The sequence below is a fragment of the Helianthus annuus genome, chromosome 15 (assembly GCF_002127325.2).
Source record: "Helianthus annuus cultivar XRQ/B chromosome 15, HanXRQr2.0-SUNRISE, whole genome shotgun sequence".
Lineage (NCBI taxonomy): Eukaryota > Viridiplantae > Streptophyta > Magnoliopsida > Asterales > Asteraceae > Helianthus > Helianthus annuus.
Genome location: NC_035447.2, coordinates 49,552,234 through 49,572,739, shown reverse-complemented (window position 1 = coordinate 49,572,739; position 20,506 = coordinate 49,552,234). Strand labels below are relative to the sequence as shown.

Below are 20,506 nucleotides of genomic sequence, written 5' to 3'. Positions count from 1 at the left end.
GCGTTGAAGCTTGATGATTGGAGCGTGCAGCTGAAGTCTATCCTTGACCCTCAAGAGACCGTGGAGTTGACGGATGAAGAGGAAGCCGGCGGTTATGGCGATGGTGATGGTGATGGTTATGAATAAGTGGTAGGATTTGTAGGCTGGTGCCTTGTCATTTTTCATGTTTTTAACTTAAGTGTAATCGTTGCGCGGTCGCGCTTTTTGAATAGAACACATTATGTTTGCTTTTTATTCTTGTCAAGTTACAATTATTGAATTGTTGTTAGAAACTTTGTTTAAGTTAGCGCGGATAAATGTAAGTGTGGCTCGTTTATGAGTGTTATTGCCCGGTCTAGCGCTATGTTCGCGGAGGACCTTGGAGGCGTAACTCAAGAGCTCGTAATTCACTGAAGTGTTTTCCTGCTAATCAAAAGTTTAACATGCATTTGTAACGTAGGAGACATATGATGATAAATCATAATGCATAGCCAACACTTGCATTAAGTAGTCAGAAACAGGCGCAAGGCCAACATACATAATCTAAAAAAGAAAGGGCGCGTGGCCGACATAGATAATTAAAAGGCGCGTGGCCAACATAACTAATGGGAAAGGCGCATGGCCATATAAATATGATAATCACATATAGCACCTGCGCAACTGTTGCGCGTTCCATGTGCGTGGGATGATGTGGCCATCTAAAGTGCGCAGTTTGTACGCCCCTTTTCCTAGCACTTCGTGAACCAAGTATGGGCCTTCCCATTTTGGTGCTAGTTTTCCAGGGCGTTCGGCATTAAAGGCTTCGTTGTCTCTGAACACATATTCTCCTGGGTATACGTACAGATGCGCACTCTCGCATTGTAGTATCGCTCCAGCTGGGTCTTGTACTTGGCCTCTTTGATTCGCGCTATCTCGCGCCTTTCTTCGAGTAGGTCCAAGTCTAAACGGCGCTTCGCCTCGTTATCAAATTTTTAACTGCTGATAAGCGTGGCGAGGGGAGCCCAATTTCTGCCAGGATAACCGCCTTTGAGCCATAAATAAGGCTAAAGGGGGTCTCGCAGTTGCTTGTTTTTGGCATGGTTCGATGAGCCCACAAAATGCTAGGAAATTCATCGACCCAACCTCTTCTTTTGGTGCCCAGACGGGCCTTGATCCATTCAACAATACTTTTGTTGACACTTTCTACTTGACCGTTGCCTTGAGGGTGCGCAACGGATGAGAAAGTGTGCTCGATGTTTAGCTCGTTCATCCATTTTTGAAGGTCTTCGAAAGCAAAGTTGGTGCTATTATCAGTCACGATCTTGAGTGGGAGGCCAAACCTGCAAATGATGTGTTCCCATATAAATTTTCGCACCATCATTGCAGAGGTTGAAACGAGGGCCTTTGCCTCCACCCATTTAGTGAAGTAGTCAACAACAACAATTATAAACTTCACTACGTCGGGAGCTTCAGGGAAAGGTCCCACCATGTCAATCCCCCACTACTCGAAAGGCCAGGCTGTGGACACAGGAATCAGATCATTCTTTGGGCGCAAGGTCTTTGGTGCATGCCTCTGACAGGCGTCACATCTGCGCAATTCTTTCAAAGCGTCAACGTGCATCCTTGGCCAATAGTAACCTGCGTTCATTATCTTTGCTACGACCATGCGCGGGCCCGCATGAATGCCGCGGATGCCTTCGTGTATCTCCCTGATCAAATAACTTGCATCTTGAGGGTCTACGCATCGTAGTAGTAGCCCTAAGAAGGATCTTCTGTAAAAAGAATGCCCCCGTTCATCTCGTAAAACAGCGCTTGGTTTTGTATTTTTCTGGCTTCCGCCTTGTTCTCTAGGAGAATTCCCTCTTGAAGATATTGCATGATAGGGGTCATCCACAAAGGTGGCCCTACTTCAATCACATTGACTTGGCGCAACAATACCGATGGGTTTTTCAAGACTTCAATTCTTACATCCTTGGCGAGGTGCTGAAATGTTGTTGAAGCAAGCTTGCTTAGCGCGTCAGCTGGCTTATTTTTTGACCGGTTGATATGAATAACCTTGTATGATTTGAACTTTTGAAGCAGCTCGTTTGCTTGTTCCAAATACAAAGCCATGATCTCGCACTTTGCGTCATACAACCCATTGTTTTGACTCGCGATCAGAAGAGAGTCGACATGTGCTTATAAATTCTGAGCTCCCATCTTGATGGCTAGGCGCAAGCCTGCCAAGAACGCTTTGTATTCTGCCTCATTGTTGGTATTCTTGAAATCCAACTTGATGGCATAAGTGAACTCATGTTTCTCTGGACTGACGAGGTGCAAACCAGCTCCTGCGTCGTCTTCATTTGAGGCTCCATCGGTGAATAACAGCCATAATTCATCCGATGCATCTGTGATGGGAGTATCTACTGCTTCACATTCTTTGATCTTGTCTTCTGGGACTTTAGTGACGAAGTCCGCTAATACTTAGCCTTTGATAGCTGGGCGCGGCCTGTACAGGATGTTGTGATCCCCCAGTTCAATTACCCACTTCACCAGACGGCCTGATGTCTCTGGTTTTTGCAAGATTGTACCAATATGAAAGTTAGTGAGTACAGTGATTACATGCCCAGTGAAATACCTGCGCAACCTTCTCGAGGCGTGTAGCAGTGCGAGCACTAACTTCTCCATGGTTGAATATCGTGTTTTCGGGTCTGTGAGCACCCTACTAACATAATAGATTGGAGTTTGAACCCCGTCTCTTTCTACTAACAGTACCGACCCAACTACCTTGTCTGAAGAGGACAAGTACAGAATAAGTAGTTCTTTCTCGAATGGTGCGGTTAATGTAGGGAGCTTGATCAAGCATTCTTTCATCTGTTGGAAGGCTGCTTCCGCTTCTGGCGTCCATTTGAACTCTTGTTTTTTCACGCAGTTGCGTAATGTACTGATGAAAGAGTAAGACTTTGCGCCGTGGTTTGACAAAAAACGATTAAGCGCGCCTAAGCGACCGGCTAACCTTTGCATTTCTTTAATCGTGTGCGGTGATGGCAACCGCTCAATGGCTTGAACTTTTTCAGGGTTGACTTTAAAACCGCCATTTGTAACCACAAAGCCAAGAAATTTTCCTTCCTCCATTCCAAAAGAACATTTCGCTGGGTCCAGCTTCATGTTCATGCTCCTTAGAGAATTGAACGTCTTCTCTATGTCTTTCAGCATCTGGTCCTCCTCGGGACTTTTGATCACAAGATCGTCAATGTAGACTTCGACATGCTTTCCAATGTCGTCAGCAAATATCTTGTCCATTAGTCGCTGGTAGGTTGCGCCAGCATTTTTGAGCCCAAAGGGTATCTTTGTGTAACAGAAGATTCCGATGTCAGTGCGAAAAGCTGTTTTATCTTCATCTTCCAGCTTCATCTGGACTTGGTGATACCCCTTGTAGCAATCTAAAAAACATTTCCACCTGAATGGTGCGAGAGAGTTTATCTTCTTGTCGATCTCAGGCAATGAATAGCAATCTTTGGGACATGCCTTATTGAGATCTGTGTAGTCAACACACATGCGCCATCCTCCTGTAGACTTCTCGACCATTACAGGGTTTGCGACCCAACTTTGGTAGCACACCTCTCTCAGTATGCCTGCCTTCAGTAGTTCACAGACTTGTTCGTTCATGGCTTTTGTCTTATCCGAACCTAGGTTGCGCTTTCTTTGAACCTTAAGCTCAACGGATGGATAAGTGTTCAGACAATGTTCAGTGACGTCACGCAGGACACCTGTCATGTCAGACGGGGTCCAGGCGAAGATGTCCATGTTTTTGAACAATAGTTGCTTGAGGTGCGTCCTGATACTTGGTGAGATAGCATGGCCGATCGTCACCGTTTGTTCGGCGTACTTGCGGTTCAAGAACCATTTTTCTGGTTCGGTTGATGAGACCTTGGTTGCTTTGACTGGGCGCGCATCTTCTGCCGCCATCACTTCTTTCTTTGAGTAGATAATCGCCACCCCCGTTTTAGTTGGGAAACCAATGGCTGAATGGGGTGTGGAGGTTACCATGTTCATCTCTCCCTGGGTTTCTCTTCCTATTAGAACGTCATGCTGTGACTTGACTGGCATTACCATGAAGTTGACGTCTGTAGTTCTTGAATGCTTTCCATCAGACAGCGTGACGGGAAAGATGATCTGGCCCAATGGGAAGACTGTCTCGTTGCAAAATCCGGATAACGGATAATCAACAGGCTCGAGGCGCGCTTTATCTTCTTCATCAAACTGGTTGAAACTTTGTTCATAAATGATGTCAGCTGTGCTTCCTGGATCGATGAAGACGTATTCTGTTTCTTAGTGGCTTATGATGCCGGTAATGACAACGGGGCGCGTGGTCCCCCGCGCACTATTGGAAAGATGACTTGTTGTTCTTGCCATGCTAGTTCAAATGGGCGCTTGCCCTTGTTTCTTGCGCTATGCCTTGGTCCATTGACCATGTGAGTTTCCAGACGCCTAACCTTCTTCTGGTTTCCATCGTCATTCCTTTGAATCTGGCATGATTTTTTGCGCACGTTCTTAACCAGATGGCTTAACTTGCCGCTCTTCAACGCCTTCTCGATCTCTTGCCTTAAATTGATACAGTCATCTGTCAAATGACCTGTATCTTTGTGAAAATCGCAGTACAAGTTTGGGTCTTGCCCCTTCTTGTTCGTCATAGGCTTTGGTTCCTTAAAGTTGTGATTCTCCGTCATAAGCACCTCTTTCGATGTCTTAATGAGCGGCGTCCAATGTTTCTCTCGATTTTCATTCTTGACGGCCTTGCGGTAGCCGATACAATCGATTGTGTCTCGCGCATCTTCTCTGAAGCGAGGTCTTTCATCATAACCGCTGGACTGGCCTGCCTTCTAGCCAGGGTTTCTGTTTTTGTTGCGCCTTTGATTGTCGCACGAGTTTGCTTTTGAAAAACGATCTTCGGTGTTAGAGCTTTTGGTTCCAGCCAATGATTCTTCGATCTGCGCTACAATCTTTGCAGTTTCCATGAGTTTGTCCCACTCTTTGGGCATACCGTCCTTTCCTATGATAGTCCTGATTAGACTATCGCAATGGATGGCCTTTTTGAAGTGGGCGCACATTAATTGTTTGTTTACATCTCCAATCTCTAAGCACTCCTTGTTGAAGCGACTGATAAAATCTTCTAACCCCTCATTATCTCTGCGCTAGATGTCTGTTACTTCGGACGTATTGCGCTGATAACGTCTCTACTGGCTAAAATGGGTTACAAATTGGTTTCTGAAGTCGACCAATGATTTGATTTTTCTGGATGGAAGGCTGTCGAACCAGGCGCGAGCAGCCCTTGTAAGAGTTTGAATGAACAGATGGCACCACATTGGCATGGTCCACCCGCCTAAAACACCAACGCTTGTAAATACTAGAACATGATCATCAGGGTCAGTGAGACCGTTGAACTTTCCCACTGTTGGGGGTAGCTTTGCTTTTTCTAGCGGGGCTAGAGCGATTTTTGGGACAAACTTCGAGTGTTCAGCGGCTTCTGCTGGTCTGTAAACGGGACTGAAATCAAATTCTGCTTCTTCAGTATAGACGGCGCGCGGCCTTGGCCTATAATACTCGTGATTTCTTTGTAAACGGTTGAAAACGGAGGAACCTTCATCATCTTGCCAAGTAGGATCATCCTGATATGTGTCGTCCCACTCGTTGTTCATGTTGCGCGGGCCTAGCCGGCTATGCATTGGGCGCCTTTGTTGCAAGTTGGATGGATGATCATAGTAACTTCCTGTCTCCCCATATGTATCGCGCGTGTCATGTACGCTTGGTCTTCTCTGAGGGGGAGGTCTACTGAGCTGCCCTTGAAGGTTTTGTTGTGGGCGCGCACCCTGTGCTGGTCCAGGGGGTGTCATCAACGATGGTTCCGCTTGCAAATTTGCTTGTTGTGCGCTCAATGACTGGTAAGCCGCATTGATAGTAGCAATCTGTTTAGCATACCAAGAGGCTAAGGTTTCGCCTTCTGGTAGCCCTAATAATGCCGAAATGTTCGGGTTTGGAGCTGGAGCTGAGTTTGAGGGTCCAACAACATTACTCATTGGGGTACCCGTTTGAGTGATCTGCGTGATGCTCGCGGAGAGTCCCCCAGTGTTGGTTGCTTCGCCTTCGATTAACTCGTCAGTTGGGTGGGTTTGGACGTGCGAGTTGTCCTCCCCCTGCCCACTTGAGAGTGTGTACCGAAGCCGAAATCAGGTATTCCTTGACCAGCCATGACCAAGAGAACAGAAAAGCTCAGAAAATAGGAGATGAAGTGATTATAAAAATCGGTGGGCGCCAATGAAGAAACACGGAACTAATTTTAAGGTTTAGTAGTTGGGTTTATGTTTCAAACATAAGGGTTAATCTTCTTGATTCTTCCTGAGCTTGTGTGTGGCGATCCTTCCTGCAAAACAGCAAAACCGTTGGCTCGTTAAGAGGGGAATATGGGGGTTTCCCTGTTAACCAGGCTCCGGCGTGAGAATAAGTAACTGCTTCGAGGAAAATAAGTGTGTGTTAAGAGTAAGATTTGAGTAAGCAGAATATTTAACCTGAGTATGGAGGTCCCTATTTATAGCCGGAGTGGTGTAGGAGGAGATGGGCTGATGGGCCTTTGGCCGGGAGGCAACAACAAGGAATATCCGCTTTGTCTCACTGGTATCGACCGTTAGTGGCTTCTAGAAGATCTTCGGTGCTGGCGCACCTTGATTAGAGCCACGTGTCCAGGTTGTCGTCCCTGTCGCCCTTCTAGTATCAGCAGGTGAGTGGAGATCATGGGGCAGTTGTCGCCGCCCTCTGATTGGTGCCACGTAGGCGTCCTTGTGTACCTTTGGTCTCATGCACGATCGTTAATCGTGGAGCACGATATAGTACAACATGTTGGATGTTGATTGGCTTGCTCTTCTGCCACTCGTACCTTTGGTACTTCCTGCAGTGGCCCTGCGCCGTACCTTTGGTACTTCCTGCAGTGGCCCTGCGCCGTAACTCTCGCGCGACCTTTGTTGTGTGCACAACTAGCCAGCACGAGGTTGTAGGAGTTTAGGGCTCTTATCCAAGATGTTAAGTGTGAAACTAATGTTACCTCTTATTTGGGCCTCGCGCGGAGCTCAGGTTTTACCTAAGTAGCCCGCACGGTGCCTGTGGATTAATCAGTTTATTGAGTAAGGAGTATGGTCCAACGCGTGACCTAAATGGTCTGCGCAGTTTTTTGGGACTATACCCCTTCATATCTATATTCTAACCAAGCCTCATGTATTAGCTTTAAATGATTGTAGCACTTTGCTTAAGTTTGATAATGTTAATCTTTTAGAAAAATGAACATTAAAAAATAATTGGGTATAACCAAATTCTTTTCACGAAACACTAAACACGCCATTATGCAGTCAAATGAACCAATAGATTGTTCAAAACTATACTTTATCAATCACCTCAATATCTCTAGTAGCTTCCACTAGATTACATTTTACATATACATGGCTACTACAAGAACTTAAGAAGTTAAATGTTGCATGTCATTTAAGAGCTTTTAAATGCATATATCTTTTAAATTACTATTTTAGAAAATCACACTTAAGGTCCCTAGAACCTTCTGATTGAAACATTACTAATCTAAATATTTACATGTGTACAGACGAGTCTTTTCCTTCTTTCTCGCCTCACATAACATTCCCCTTTACCTTTAACACTCGGGCTTACATCTTTGAGGAGCGCCCATAGTTATCCCCTCTCCTTTTCGTTCAACTGTCGTTCAAGCTCAAAATCACAACTCCATCTCCTTCTTTCGCTGCCACCATCAATACTACAGTTCCCAAACTGACCACAAACACCATCTCCTCTATTATCACTCCTCACTAGGGTAGTTCACAAACCGAACCGAGCGAATCTTTGCCCGTGCTAGGCTCGTTTACAAACCGAACTGATCCAATCAACTCTTTTACAACTGAACATAAAATCGAACAAGCGTTCTTCGAGCATTAATTTTTTTCGAGCGGACGTCGAGTTAGGTACGAGTAATTTGGACAATCCTACTCTCTAGAGCAAAGAATGAACTGGTTGTCTAAGGATGAGGCAGAATCTGATGAACATAAGAAGAGATAGGCGAGACTTGAAATCGAATTAGGGCAGAGAATGATATAGGTGGGAATTTTGTAGGTTCTCAAGTTGTAGCGCCACTTAAAGAATTAGCGCATAGGATGTATGAGACTTGCGTGTACCCGAGCATTGGACATTTCGGCTACTTACGATTTTTTATTAGGCTAATTTGGACATTGGGCTAGTATACTATGTATAAACATAATTGTATATTTGTGTGTGTATATATGTTAATAAATTATTCGAGCCAATTGAGTAGACCTTTGCTCATGCTTGACTCGTTTATAAACCGAATCGATCAGGTCATTTACAACCAAGCAAAAAATTGAACGAGCATTTTTCAAGCTTTTCCGGTTTTCCGATTGAACGGCGAGTAATTTTGAAAATCCTACTCCTCACCTTCATTCACCTGCTTTTAGCACCAATTACGAATCATTCCTTGTATCATAAACATAAAATCCCCAAACCAATTACGAATCATTCCTTATATCAGAAACATAAAATCCCCAAATTCGATTATTTTAACTATCCTCTACTTTTCTAGACCATACAAATCTCTAACAAAAATAAGTTACATAAAAACAATATGTCAAAATGGAGTAAGATCCCATAAACTTTAATTAACAAATATATAGAAACACGAGAAAAAGGTTAAATACCATATTGTCTTTTATATACGTCGTCACCATGACTCTCCCATAATCTGATCAAGCATTCTCCACCGTCGGATCCACTACCCCCTCGAAACAAACCAAACTGGTTAGGTGTGTGCGTAGATATAGCAATAGCAATACATATATCTCGCAACATAAGTGTGTGTTTCAATTCTACTAATTTTTTCCCCCTTTTCTTATCCTCAACGTCAATCTATACACCATCAGGTATCATTCTTTAATTTTCTACCATCTATGTTTGATTATTATCTGTTTGATCCGTTAAACCCTAGTTTTTAGTTCTAGTTCTAGTTTTAGTTTTCATCTGTTTGGTTCGTTTGTTGCATATGGATCTTGTTGATATAAATTGAGTATGTTTGATTATATCTGGTTGATTGAAAAGTTATGATTTTTTTTTTGCTGATTTAGGGTTTTTGAATTGCGAGTTTTTAGGGATCCAGGTTTTTGGGGATATATTGTTGGATATATTACTATTTAGGGTTAGTGATGGAAAATGGTGAACATAAGGTGGAGGACTTTGATAAAGATGTGGTGGGAGATGGTAATGGTGGTGCGGAGAGCGTGTCGGTAACGGTCGAGGTGGAAGGAAGTGTTGATGGTAGAAAAGATGAAAAAGAAGAAAATGGTGGTGATCCTGTTGATGAGGGACAAGTGGTGGTAGATGAAAATGGTGAGACTGAAACAGTTGTGGAAAAGGCGTCGGTTGATCCTGTTGAGGAGGTTGTATCTTTGGAGGTATTCTTATTTAGGTTGTTTGTTTGTTTTGAATTTGATTGGGGATAATTTAGGATGTTATTTGATTAATTGGTGGATATGTGCAGGTGAACGGAGGGGAACGTATGTCTGATAGTACGACCGTGGAGCTACCTGTTGTGATCGAAAACGACAAAAGTAACGAGCCCACGGATTTCGAGGAACCCGAGGTGAGAACTAACGAGGAGGGAACTACATCAGGCAGTACTGTCGGTAATCAGTCGAGTGGATTTGAAGCTAGTGAAGCTACGAATGACGGTTTTAGTGAGACAAAAGGGATTGATTCGGTGCAGGCAATTGACGGGGAAAGTACTTCCGATAAGAGTGCAGGGGATGAAACTAGTGAATTGGAAACTGATGGTGGTGAAAAAGATGAAGCGAAAAGGGCGGGTGCAAATGATGAACAAAAAATTCATATTGATGTAAGCAGAGATGAGTCGGATATGTTGGAAAATAATGGGGTTAAAGACAATGGGATAAAAGAGGTTGGACATGTATCTAATGCGGATGTATTGGAAGACGTTAAAGACGTTAACAAAAAGCCAGTTACTTTAGTCTTAGAAGCTTCTGAAAATGGAGTTTCAGACCATGTTGATTCGGATGAAACAGTGATTCGTGAGGACGGTGTTAATGGAGATTCTGTTAGTTGCGAAATACAGCTAGATGGTGAGATAGGAGTTGAAGCAAACGGAGATGTAAATGAAAAAGATACGCTGGTCACTGAAAGTAAAGATGACGACAATGTTAAACTGAAGGAAAAGTTTGAAACTTCAAATAATAACTTGCTTAATGTGCAAAACGGATCAACAGTCGAACACGTTCAAGAGGAGGAACCGAAAACTTTTGATCCATTGTCAGAGCATCAAGATGATAAAAAAGTGAAAGAAGGAAGCACTTCAGCCATTAATGAAAAAACAGCAATTCCCGAAGTTGAAAAAAGTGAGCCGGAAAATCATGAAGTGAAAAAAGATATGCCGGAGAAGAAAGAACCAGAATCGAGTCCTGTTATAGGTGTCTCTATATCCACACACGAATCTGCAACTCCCAAATATGATTCATCTTCAGGAGATCAAGATGATAAAAAAGCAAAAGAAGGAAGTACGTCAGCCGTTGGTGAGCCTGATAGCCGCGTGGAAAGAACAGCAATTCCCGAAGTTGAAAAAAGTGAACCGGAAAATCGTGAACTGAAACACGATATGCCGGAGAAGAAAGAACCAGAATCGAGGCCTGTTATAGGCGTCTCTTTATCCACACACAAATCCGCAACTCCTAAACATGATTCAAACCCTAATCAATCTCCGGGTTATAGTTCCAAATCAAACCTGGAAAATCATGAAGTGAAACAAGATATGCCGGTGAAGAAAGAACCAGAATCGAGGCCCGTTATAGGTGTCTCTTTATCCGCACCCAAATCTGCAACTCCCAAACATGATTCAAACCCTAATCAATCTCCGATTCATAATTCCAAATCACACCCGGAAAATCATGAAGCTAAACAAGATATGCCGGTGAAGAAAGAGCCTGAATCGAGGCCCGTTGTAGGCGTCTCTTTATCCACATCCAAATCCGCAACTCCCAAACATGATTCAAAACCTAACCAATCTCCGATTCCTAATTCCAAACCAACTACTGCACCGGCACCCGTCGCGGCTCCATCTACAACATCAACTCGCCCTGCTGGTCTTGGCAGTGGTGCACCACTGCTGGAACCGGCTCACCGTGTGGTGCAATCTCAACGAAGCGGAACCGCTTCTCTGCAAAACCAAGTGATTGAGGAACCAACAAACGGGGAAGCTGATGAAAACGACGACACCCGTGAAAAGCTCCAGATGATTCGGGTCAAGTTTCTGAGACTTGCCCGTAGGCTCGGGCAGACTCCTCACAACGTTGTTGTGGCTCAGGTCTTGTATAGGTTGGGGTTAGCTGAACAGATAAGAGGCAGTAATGCGGGCCGTGTTGCAGCTTTTAGCTTCGAGCGTGCTAGTGCCATGGCTGAGCAGTTGGAAGCAGCGGGTCAAGAACCGCTTGAGTTCTCATGCACCATCATGGTTCTTGGGAAAACAGGGGTCGGGAAAAGTGCAACGATTAATTCGATATTCGACGAGGTTAAGTTTGAAACCAGTGCGTTTCAACACGGAACAAAGAAAGTTCAAGACGTTGTCGGAACCGTTCAGGGTATTAAGGTTCGTGTTATCGACACACCAGGCCTTCTTCCTTCTTGGGCCGATCAGAGGAAAAACGAGAAAATTCTTCACTCGGTTAAACGGTTTATCCAAAAATCACCTCCCGATATCGTTTTGTATCTTGACCGGTTGGACATGCAGAGTCGAGATTCCGGTGACATGCCTCTTTTGAGAACTATAACCGATATATTCGGTCAGTCTATATGGTTTAACGCTATTGTGGTTCTGACACACGCTGCATCGGCTCCTCCTGAAGGGGCAAACGGTACTGCTACTAGTTACGACATGTTTGTGACACAACGGTCCCATGTGGTCCAGCAAGCCATTCGGCAGGCTGCGGGTGATATGCGGCTCATGAACCCTGTTTCGTTAGTGGAGAATCATTCGGCTTGTCGAACGAATCCTGCCGGTCAAAGGGTTTTGCCAAACGGTCAAGTGTGGAAACCGCATTTGTTACTACTTTCTTTTGCTTCGAAGATTCTCGTTGAGGCGAATATGCTGTTAAAGTTGCAAGACTCGCCACCTGGCAAACCGTTTGCGGCTAGAACCCGAGCACCGCCTTTACCGTATATTCTTTCGAATCTTCTTCAGTCGAGACCGCAGCTGAAGTTACCTCAGGAGCAGTTTGGTGATGATGATGAAGACGGTGATGATGACATCGACGAGTCGTCTGATGAAGAATCGTCGGAATACGACGAGTTACCGCCGTTTAAACGATTGACGAATTCCCAACTGTCAAAGCTTAGTAAAGCACAGAAGAAAGCGTATTACGATGAATTGGAATACAGGGAAAAACTCTTCATGAAGAAACAATTGAAGGAAGAGAAGAAACGAAGAAAAATGATGAAGAAAATGGCTGAAGAAGCGAAGAATTATCCGAGCGATATTACCGATAATAATAACGTAGAGGAAGACAGTAGTGGTGCTGCAACGGTTCCTGTTGCTGTTCAGGATATGACTTTACCTACTTCGTTTGATGCCGATAATCCTACTCATCGGTACCGAGCTCTCGATACGGCTAACCAGTGGCTCACTAGACCGGTACTTGACCCACACGGTTGGGACCATGATGTCGGATATGAAGGAATCAACGTAGAACACTTGCTTGCGGTCAAAGACAAGATACCCGTGTCGTTTTCCGGTCAGATCACCAAAGATAAAAAAGATGCTAATCTCCAAATGGAGGTATCAAGTGCGTTAAAACACGGGAAATCAAACTCAACCACTGTAGCATTCGATATGCAGACTGTTGGAAAAGAGTTGTCTTATACGCTAAGAAGCGAAACTCGGTTCATTAACTACAGAAAAAACAAAGCGTCAGCTGGTATTTCCGCTACTTACTTTGGTGATTCGTTAACCGGTGGTGTGAAATTCGAGGACAAGTTAATGATTAATAAACGCGGGCAGTTGGTGGTGGCTGGTGGAGCGGTAATAGGCCGTGGTGATGTTGCTTATGGCGGCAGTTTGGAGGCTACATTAAGAGATAAAGATTATCCTTTGGGTCGGTTTTTGTCGACTATTGGTCTTTCAGTTATGGATTGGCATGGTGATCTGGCGCTTGGATGGAACGCGCAGTCTCAGATTCCTATCGGTCGGTTTACTAATCTGATCGGCCGCGTTAATTTAAATAACAAGGGCTCTGGACAAGTTAGCGTTCGTTTGAATAGCTCGGAACAGCTTCAAATCGCGTTAACCGCTTTAGTTCCACTTGTCAGTAAGCTATTGGGTTATTATCAAGATCGAGATTCAGCGTATTAATCGGATACTTTTGGGTTCAAGATTGAAGAAAGTTAAATGTGGTGTATAACTGTATATGCTGCAGGAGTGTAATCTTTTGATGATCAATATGTGAGTAGAACTTTCATGCACTTGCTTTATAATGGGTTCTATCTTTTTTGAATTTTAGCAATCTGTGTTTTATGAACTATTTCGTTAACATGATATGGTTTCTTGCAGGTTGGGCCGATCTTGAAATATATAGCGAAAAGAAGGCGGTAATGTTTTGGGAAGAGTAGTTAAATGCACAAAAGGCTGTAGTGGTAGAGCTAGATTTGAAGCAAATCACCATGATGCTGGTTTTCTTTTTTATTTTCGTTTTGTGTTTAATTTTCTTCTCGGTATAGAGATGTTCTGGTTTAGAATGGGGGCGGGTTTAGTTATTGTATTATACGTATGATGAGTATGTGACTCACAAAGGTCTTAATTTGGTTCAGTGAACATGACTCTTTTTCTACTTTGAAAAATCTGTTTGGCTTACAAGTTTATGGTTTGGGTATATATTGACGCACATAACTATATAAGATGTTGGATAAAATGTGAGAAACTCAAATTCTTGGAGCAATATGTTAAATCATATCATGTTAATGCAATCGTTCATATATAAGGCAACTATGTAATCATATACGTTTATTATTATCTTTTCCGCTAAATATTGTGCGTGTTTCTTTCATTCATTGTTAAGCACCTAAGAAACAATGTGGGGGCATGTAAATCTTTAGTTATTCGTGGAGGGAGATGGTGATGAATCTTGAAACCAACTACTTTCAATCAAGATGAACGTCTTCCTTTTAGAGCATTTATTCCTGTAAATGTCCACAAACGTTTTAATCACATGTCACACCATTAGTGTGGTTATCACATGTCACACCATCAATTTATTTATGGTTTACAAATATCAAGTTCCCGAGCAATTCGTTGTCCTTGACAAATATTCTTCCATTTTCAAGTAATCACCACCTTTTATATGTAGGGTAAAAATACTATACAAATAGCCTTATTGTATAAAACATACGAAAGATATGAAAAGGTAAAAAACGTGGTGACATTTTTGTAATTATTTTACTCATAATTACCCTACAGGATCAAAATTACCCTACAAGATCAAAATTATTCTACATTATCATTTGTAGAGTAATTATGATACTCTACCAAACTACCCTACAAGCTCAAAATTACCCTACAAGATGACATGACCCTACAAGATCATTTGTAGGGTAATTTTGATAATAACTGTACGAGTAAATAATTACAAAAATGTCAAGGCGTTTTTTTACCTTTTCATGCCTTTCGTACGTTTTATACGATAAGGCTATTTGTATTTGATCTCTTGCCTGTATAGTTTCACTTTTTACTATCATATTATTAAAATTAATGAATTACTTTTATACACAACTAAATATATAAGAGTATAATTAATTATATTTAAATATTTAGAAAACCTGTGTGTGGTGGTGGGGTGGGGGGGGGGGGGGGTTTCTAGAATATACAATGAACTTAATTTTTGAAAGTTTCATAATTTAAATATCACATATTTTCATAAATATATAATTAAACCGTATCAAGAAAACAATTGTCTAGCTATGATATTAGTTCATGTGCTACAAACAAAACACGTGACTCGCAAGGGTCTTAATATGATTCCTAAGAGCAGGCTGCAGGCAACCTGAATCCCCCAAAACCATGGTTAGAATGTGGAGTCTGGACCGACTTTAGTTATTGTATTCTACATATGTTGAGTACGTGACTCGCAAGGGTCTTAATATGATTCAGTCTTTTTGTAGTTTGAAAAATCTGTTTGGCTTACAAGTTTATGCTGAATTGGGCAGTGTTGCATGTGGTTGCCAAAAGGGTGACTAAAAGTATGAAACTTTTGTGTGATTTACAAGTGTGATTATTAGTCAAATTAAACCAGCTCACATTATGTTGAAGCACAGAAGATGTTGGTTGAGAAAATTTTAGGGATGATAGAAAAAACCAAACTTGAAGGGAAACTCCTAACACCCGAAAATTCAAGACGTATAACGGATACTTGGGTTTTCAAGTTTTCGGTTTTCCTGTTGGGGTTTTAATTTGTCTTCACCTCTTAGCAAATAGTGTTTCTAAGAGATATGGTGTGATGGTTAGGTGTCTTATCTTCTCTCTATCCTATAAGGGATATGGTGTGGTGGTAAGGTGTCTTATCTTCTCTCTATCAAATCCTGTAAGATACAAGTATTTGTAATTAATACGAGTAGATTAGGAATATGTTAGTTTGCATTTATTTCTTTTAATGAAAAATGAGTATATTTTTCTCTTATAATCAAATACTTACTAATTATAATAGAGTAAATTGCTAAAATCGTCCCTGAGGTTTGAGCGTGTTTGTCAGTTTCATACAAAACAACTTTTTTTGTACTATATTGTCCTTCACCTTTGGGTTTTTTTGTCATTTTCACCCAAATGTCTAATTTGGGTTATTTTTTGGCAGATTTATGAATGAAAATAGTAAGAAATCCCAAACCTCAGAGACGATTTTGACAAAAAAGTTAGACGTTCGGATGAAAATGGCAAGTTAGCCCAAAAATGAAGGGAAATATGGTATAAAAAAGTTGTTTTGGATTTTTTTTGAAATGTGTGAATTATTCGCGAATGTCGGGAGGTCTAGCATACGTTGTCTTAACCGGGTCCGCGCTAGAGAGCCCCCTCGCACAATAGATCCCCAATTTAAACCCTTCAATGAGAAACCCCTATCACCAAGACTTGAACTTGAGACCTTGAGGGGAAAACTCACCCGGACCCACCATAAGTGGAACTTAAATACCCGTGGTCACCACTAGAGCACTAGTGATGGTTAGTTGTTTTGGATGAAACTGACAAACATGGCTAAACCTCAGGGACAATTTTGGCAATTTACTCGTTATAATATTTATGAACATGACTAATATATATGTACAACCTCTAACCAGCTGGTCCAATAAAAATATCATAGATATTTTTTGGGGGGTGACATAATGTGGATAGTTGTATTTTGACCCTTTTCCAAGTATATTGCAATCTATCAAAAAACTTCCACATGATAATGTGGCTAAAATGTTAATTGGTTAGATGGGACAAACCATACCTTTCTTCTTGATGTAGGAACAATGACACCTCAACTATTTATTAGATATGTCAAACTGGGAGGGTTAATAAGTGTGATTATTTATGAACAATTATATTATTTGTTACATGACAACTGACAAGTTTATGTTGTACATATTTATACCATTTTGTTACATGACAACTGAAAAATTTATGTTATATATATTTATACCATATGGTATATACAACCATTAATGGTATTAGGCGATATAGTTGAGTATATAATATTTTAAATCAATATTTCAATTGCATTTATAATCGGTTTCAAGTAATGAACATCTTAATAGGTAACTTTTAATGATTTAATCATCTAAGATCGATGATGAGTGTACCCAATACTTATGTGGATAATCATGATGGGTAATGAGTAATGAAACCGGTCAGCTATAGAACACCACTAAGATAACCGATTCATTGTTGCCCCTCAAAGTGGTTGTGGAGGTAGGGTGGTAGTGGTGTTAACGTATGCAACACCATTGTTGCCAAAGGTGACGGTGGAGGTGTCGGCCGATAGCAGGAGCAGAGGGGGTAATGGCGACGTTTGTGGTGGCAAAAGCGTTGACCAACAGGTGGTAACGGTGTCGTAGTGTCAAAATGGTGCTAGCAACGTTTGTGGTGGTGTAAGTGTCGAACAACAGTTGGTAGCAGTGATCGGTGGTAGCAACGATGACGATCACAATGAATATCTCCACAACTCCACCACCAGATATAACTGATTCCAACAATAGTGTTATATTCAGACAATGATAGTTTTGTACATTGTACAACACATTTATATACATGACAAAATTATTATGCGCAAGACGTCAATAATCATAAATGATTAGTTAAGAGAGACGAGTTCACACATATTACAGTTTGCTTGCCACAGTTGCATAAGTTAAAATATGAAATAATCTATCTGGTATATTAATTCAACAAATTCCCGCTATAAAATTTATCAAATTTTACGACATATATAAATATTATCACTCTTAATAAAACGTTTCTTTAATCATGTCGCGTATATTAATTTACTAGGTTAGAACCCCGTGTATTACACGGGTTTAATAAATGTAATTTATTATTCGTGTTGAGTAAATATAATTTTATATATTAAATAATAACAAATTATATCTGTAAGAACCTCGCGTATTGTGCAGGTTGAATAAAAGTAATTTTATATACCAAACAATAAAAAGTTATATTAAAAAAAAAACCCTGTGTATTCACGGGTGGAAGAAATGTAATTTTATATACTAAATAATAAAAAAAGTTATATTTAAAAAAAAAACTCTGTGTATTGTACGGGTTGAATAAATTTAATTTTATATAACAAATAATAAAAAAATGTTATATCTTTAAAAATCTTGTGTATTACACGAGTTTATCTATTGTTAAAAAAATCTTTCTAAATCAAAATGAATTTTTTATTATTTTATAAATTAGGTTAATACTATTTAAAAATTTTGGGTTGATTAATAAGTTATTTAATATAATTTCTCATAGTTAAAAATAATAACATTAACAATAAATAATTCATTCATGATTTTATTATTATTACCTCCGTGGTAAATGTATTATTAGTAATATGTAGTTCTAACATCAGGATGTTACACAAATAAAACTACATAAAAGATAATCGGCTTATAACCTAAGGCTATCATGAAGTGTGATAAATGTGTTCTCATAAATTATCTACCAAACCACATAAAATACTTTTATTAATATTGTTGTTGTTGTTAGTATCATTATCATTTTGCATCATATATTATAATTTGCATCATATGTTAACTATATTTATTTTTCTCAACCCGTGTATAAGAAAGAGTACGCAAGGTAAAAAGAAAAGGATAATATGTTTTGTTTGTATTTGGATCTGGATTTTTGGGTATTGATATTGAATACGAAAAGAAAGATTTTAATCTATGAATATTTTAAAGTGTACCCAAAAGTTAATGGTTTAATTATCTATACTTGCTCATTATTGATTATTAGTAAGAATTAATTTTTGTTATTAAATTAATATTTCTCATAACTAAAGATAATCATCATATTAATTTTAATTTGAAAATAAAATTTGGATAAATGAGTACGATTTGAAGTTGATAAGTAATCCAGACAACATCTCAAGATACATGATCCAGACTTTTAATAGAACCTATGCCCTAATAAAAACTACCACAAAGTGATATGTGTTCAAATGAAAAAATATATAAAGGTTCAAAATATTAAAACATGCTGATTAAAAGAATAATAGTATTTTTTTTTTTTTGTAGAATCTACAAAAGAAATAGATGATTATTATATTTAAAATCAATGTTAGCTAAAACATAGTTAACGCTTTCCATTTAAAATTGTGTTTAAATTATATATAGGAAAAAATATATTTATTCTTATCTATTGTTTTTGTTTATTATTATTATTATTATTATTATTTAATATGAGAGATAAATAATAATAAAGATCATTGATCCTCAGACTCTCTGCACCATCTGCTAAGGATAAGTAATCCAGGCAACATCTCAAGATACATGATCGAGACTTTTAATAGAATCCATGCCCTAACAAAAAGTACCACAAAGTGATATGTGTCCAAATGAAAAAATATATAAAGGTTCAAAATATTAAAACATACTGATTAAAAGAATAATAGTTTTTTTTTTTTTTTTTTTTTTTTTTTTGTAGAATCTTTAAAAGAAATAGATGATTATTATTTTTAAAATCAATGTTAGTGTTTTGGTCAAAAATCACACAAGGATAATGTAACCAAACTTTATGTAAACGGGGTATGATGCTTGGTTAATTATGAAAGTAAAGGATCACTTCTGTGAGAAATATGCAAAGACACAATGATTTATACGAGGAAAAAGCCCTTGATCAATATATGATCTCCGGCATAAAAAACCTCGGGTGATGGCAACTACCGATCACCAAACTTCAATATAAGAACAAAATAGTTACAACTTCGGATGATAATGAGCTGAGTACAAGGATCACTATCGTTTCGAGTGTCTAAGTGTGTGAGAGTTGCGTTGTATGTCGTGTGTGTTCTTCCGAATGAGGAAGAGTGGTATTTATACGTGTGTAGGTGACCTATTTTAGGTAGCTAAACTAATATTCAGCTCATTACCCCTTTAGAAATGAGATACAATCTAGCCTAAATAGCCGCCCATAAATCAAGCCAAGTTTCCATATCCTGTGCAACGTCTATCTTCAATTAAGCTCTTGCCATAATTGTGAAGACGCGTCCCTTGATCATGATGCCTAGAGCGTATCCTGCTAGATGTTCCTGCAAAACAATATTGTATTAAGTGGAAGTGGCCGTTAGTATGAGGATCACTATAATGTCCCATGATCCTGATCCTGAAGTCCTGCTGAGGATCACTGTCTGCCAAGGAAACAAGGATCACTGGTTAGGATCATATATAAGGATCACCTATAATAAAAATCCAGCCCTAACAATTGCCCCCAAAATATAAGGAGTTAATTGTAAATAGACGAGTTATATTTTGTTTCGATCTTATCTCTAACGGGTGACTCCAAGAAACTAGCCGTTACACCCGGACTAGCCGTTGCGATCGTTACGTCACAGATGTGACAATCCCTGCAGATCATGATTATAAATAGGAGATAGGGTGAGGATCAGTTTGTATTTAAATTCAAGATACACTCCCTTTATATTCTGCACCGAAGATTGATCAGGTATTCTTCTCTTTCTCTCTTTTTTTCTCTTTGCTCTGTTTTCTGCTCCTACTCTGTTTCCGTCCCGTCACAAATATGTTGCTCCGGAATTCTCCACACAAGGATTCCAAGAAGGATAGTCCCTTAAAAAGCCAGGGGATTATCAAGGATTCTCCTACGGAGAGGTGCTGCTTTACTGATGTTCACATAGACAAAATTCGTCATTGCTTTCCGGCGAATGCTGTTTTTAAGTCCTTCACGCCTACCGCTCTGAGTGACTCTGTTTCGAAT

The 20,506-nt window shown here is 40.1% G+C and overlaps 1 protein-coding gene across 4 annotated transcripts; it reads left to right on the top strand.

Moving 5' to 3' along the window:
• The first annotated feature begins 8,770 nt into the window (after nt 1-8,770).
• LOC110911590 (translocase of chloroplast 120, chloroplastic) lies at nt 8,771-13,915 on the top strand. 4 transcript variants are annotated; one of them, XM_022156212.2, is made up of 5 exons: nt 8,771-8,924; nt 9,150-9,324; nt 9,379-9,452; nt 9,539-13,501; nt 13,610-13,915. In XM_022156212.2, exons 2-4 carry the CDS (start codon nt 9,204-9,206, stop codon nt 13,409-13,411), a joined length of 4,068 nt encoding a protein of 1,355 aa, XP_022011904.1. In that variant the 5' UTR covers nt 8,771-8,924; nt 9,150-9,203; the 3' UTR covers nt 13,412-13,501; nt 13,610-13,915. The 4 variants fall into 4 exon arrangements, with proteins under 4 accessions (XP_022011904.1, XP_022011903.1, XP_022011901.1 ...); XM_022156211.2 differs by having other exon boundaries at nt 9,150-9,452; nt 9,539-13,462; XM_022156209.2 differs by having other exon boundaries at nt 9,150-9,452.
• Nucleotides 13,916-20,506: the final 6,591 nt, after the last annotated feature.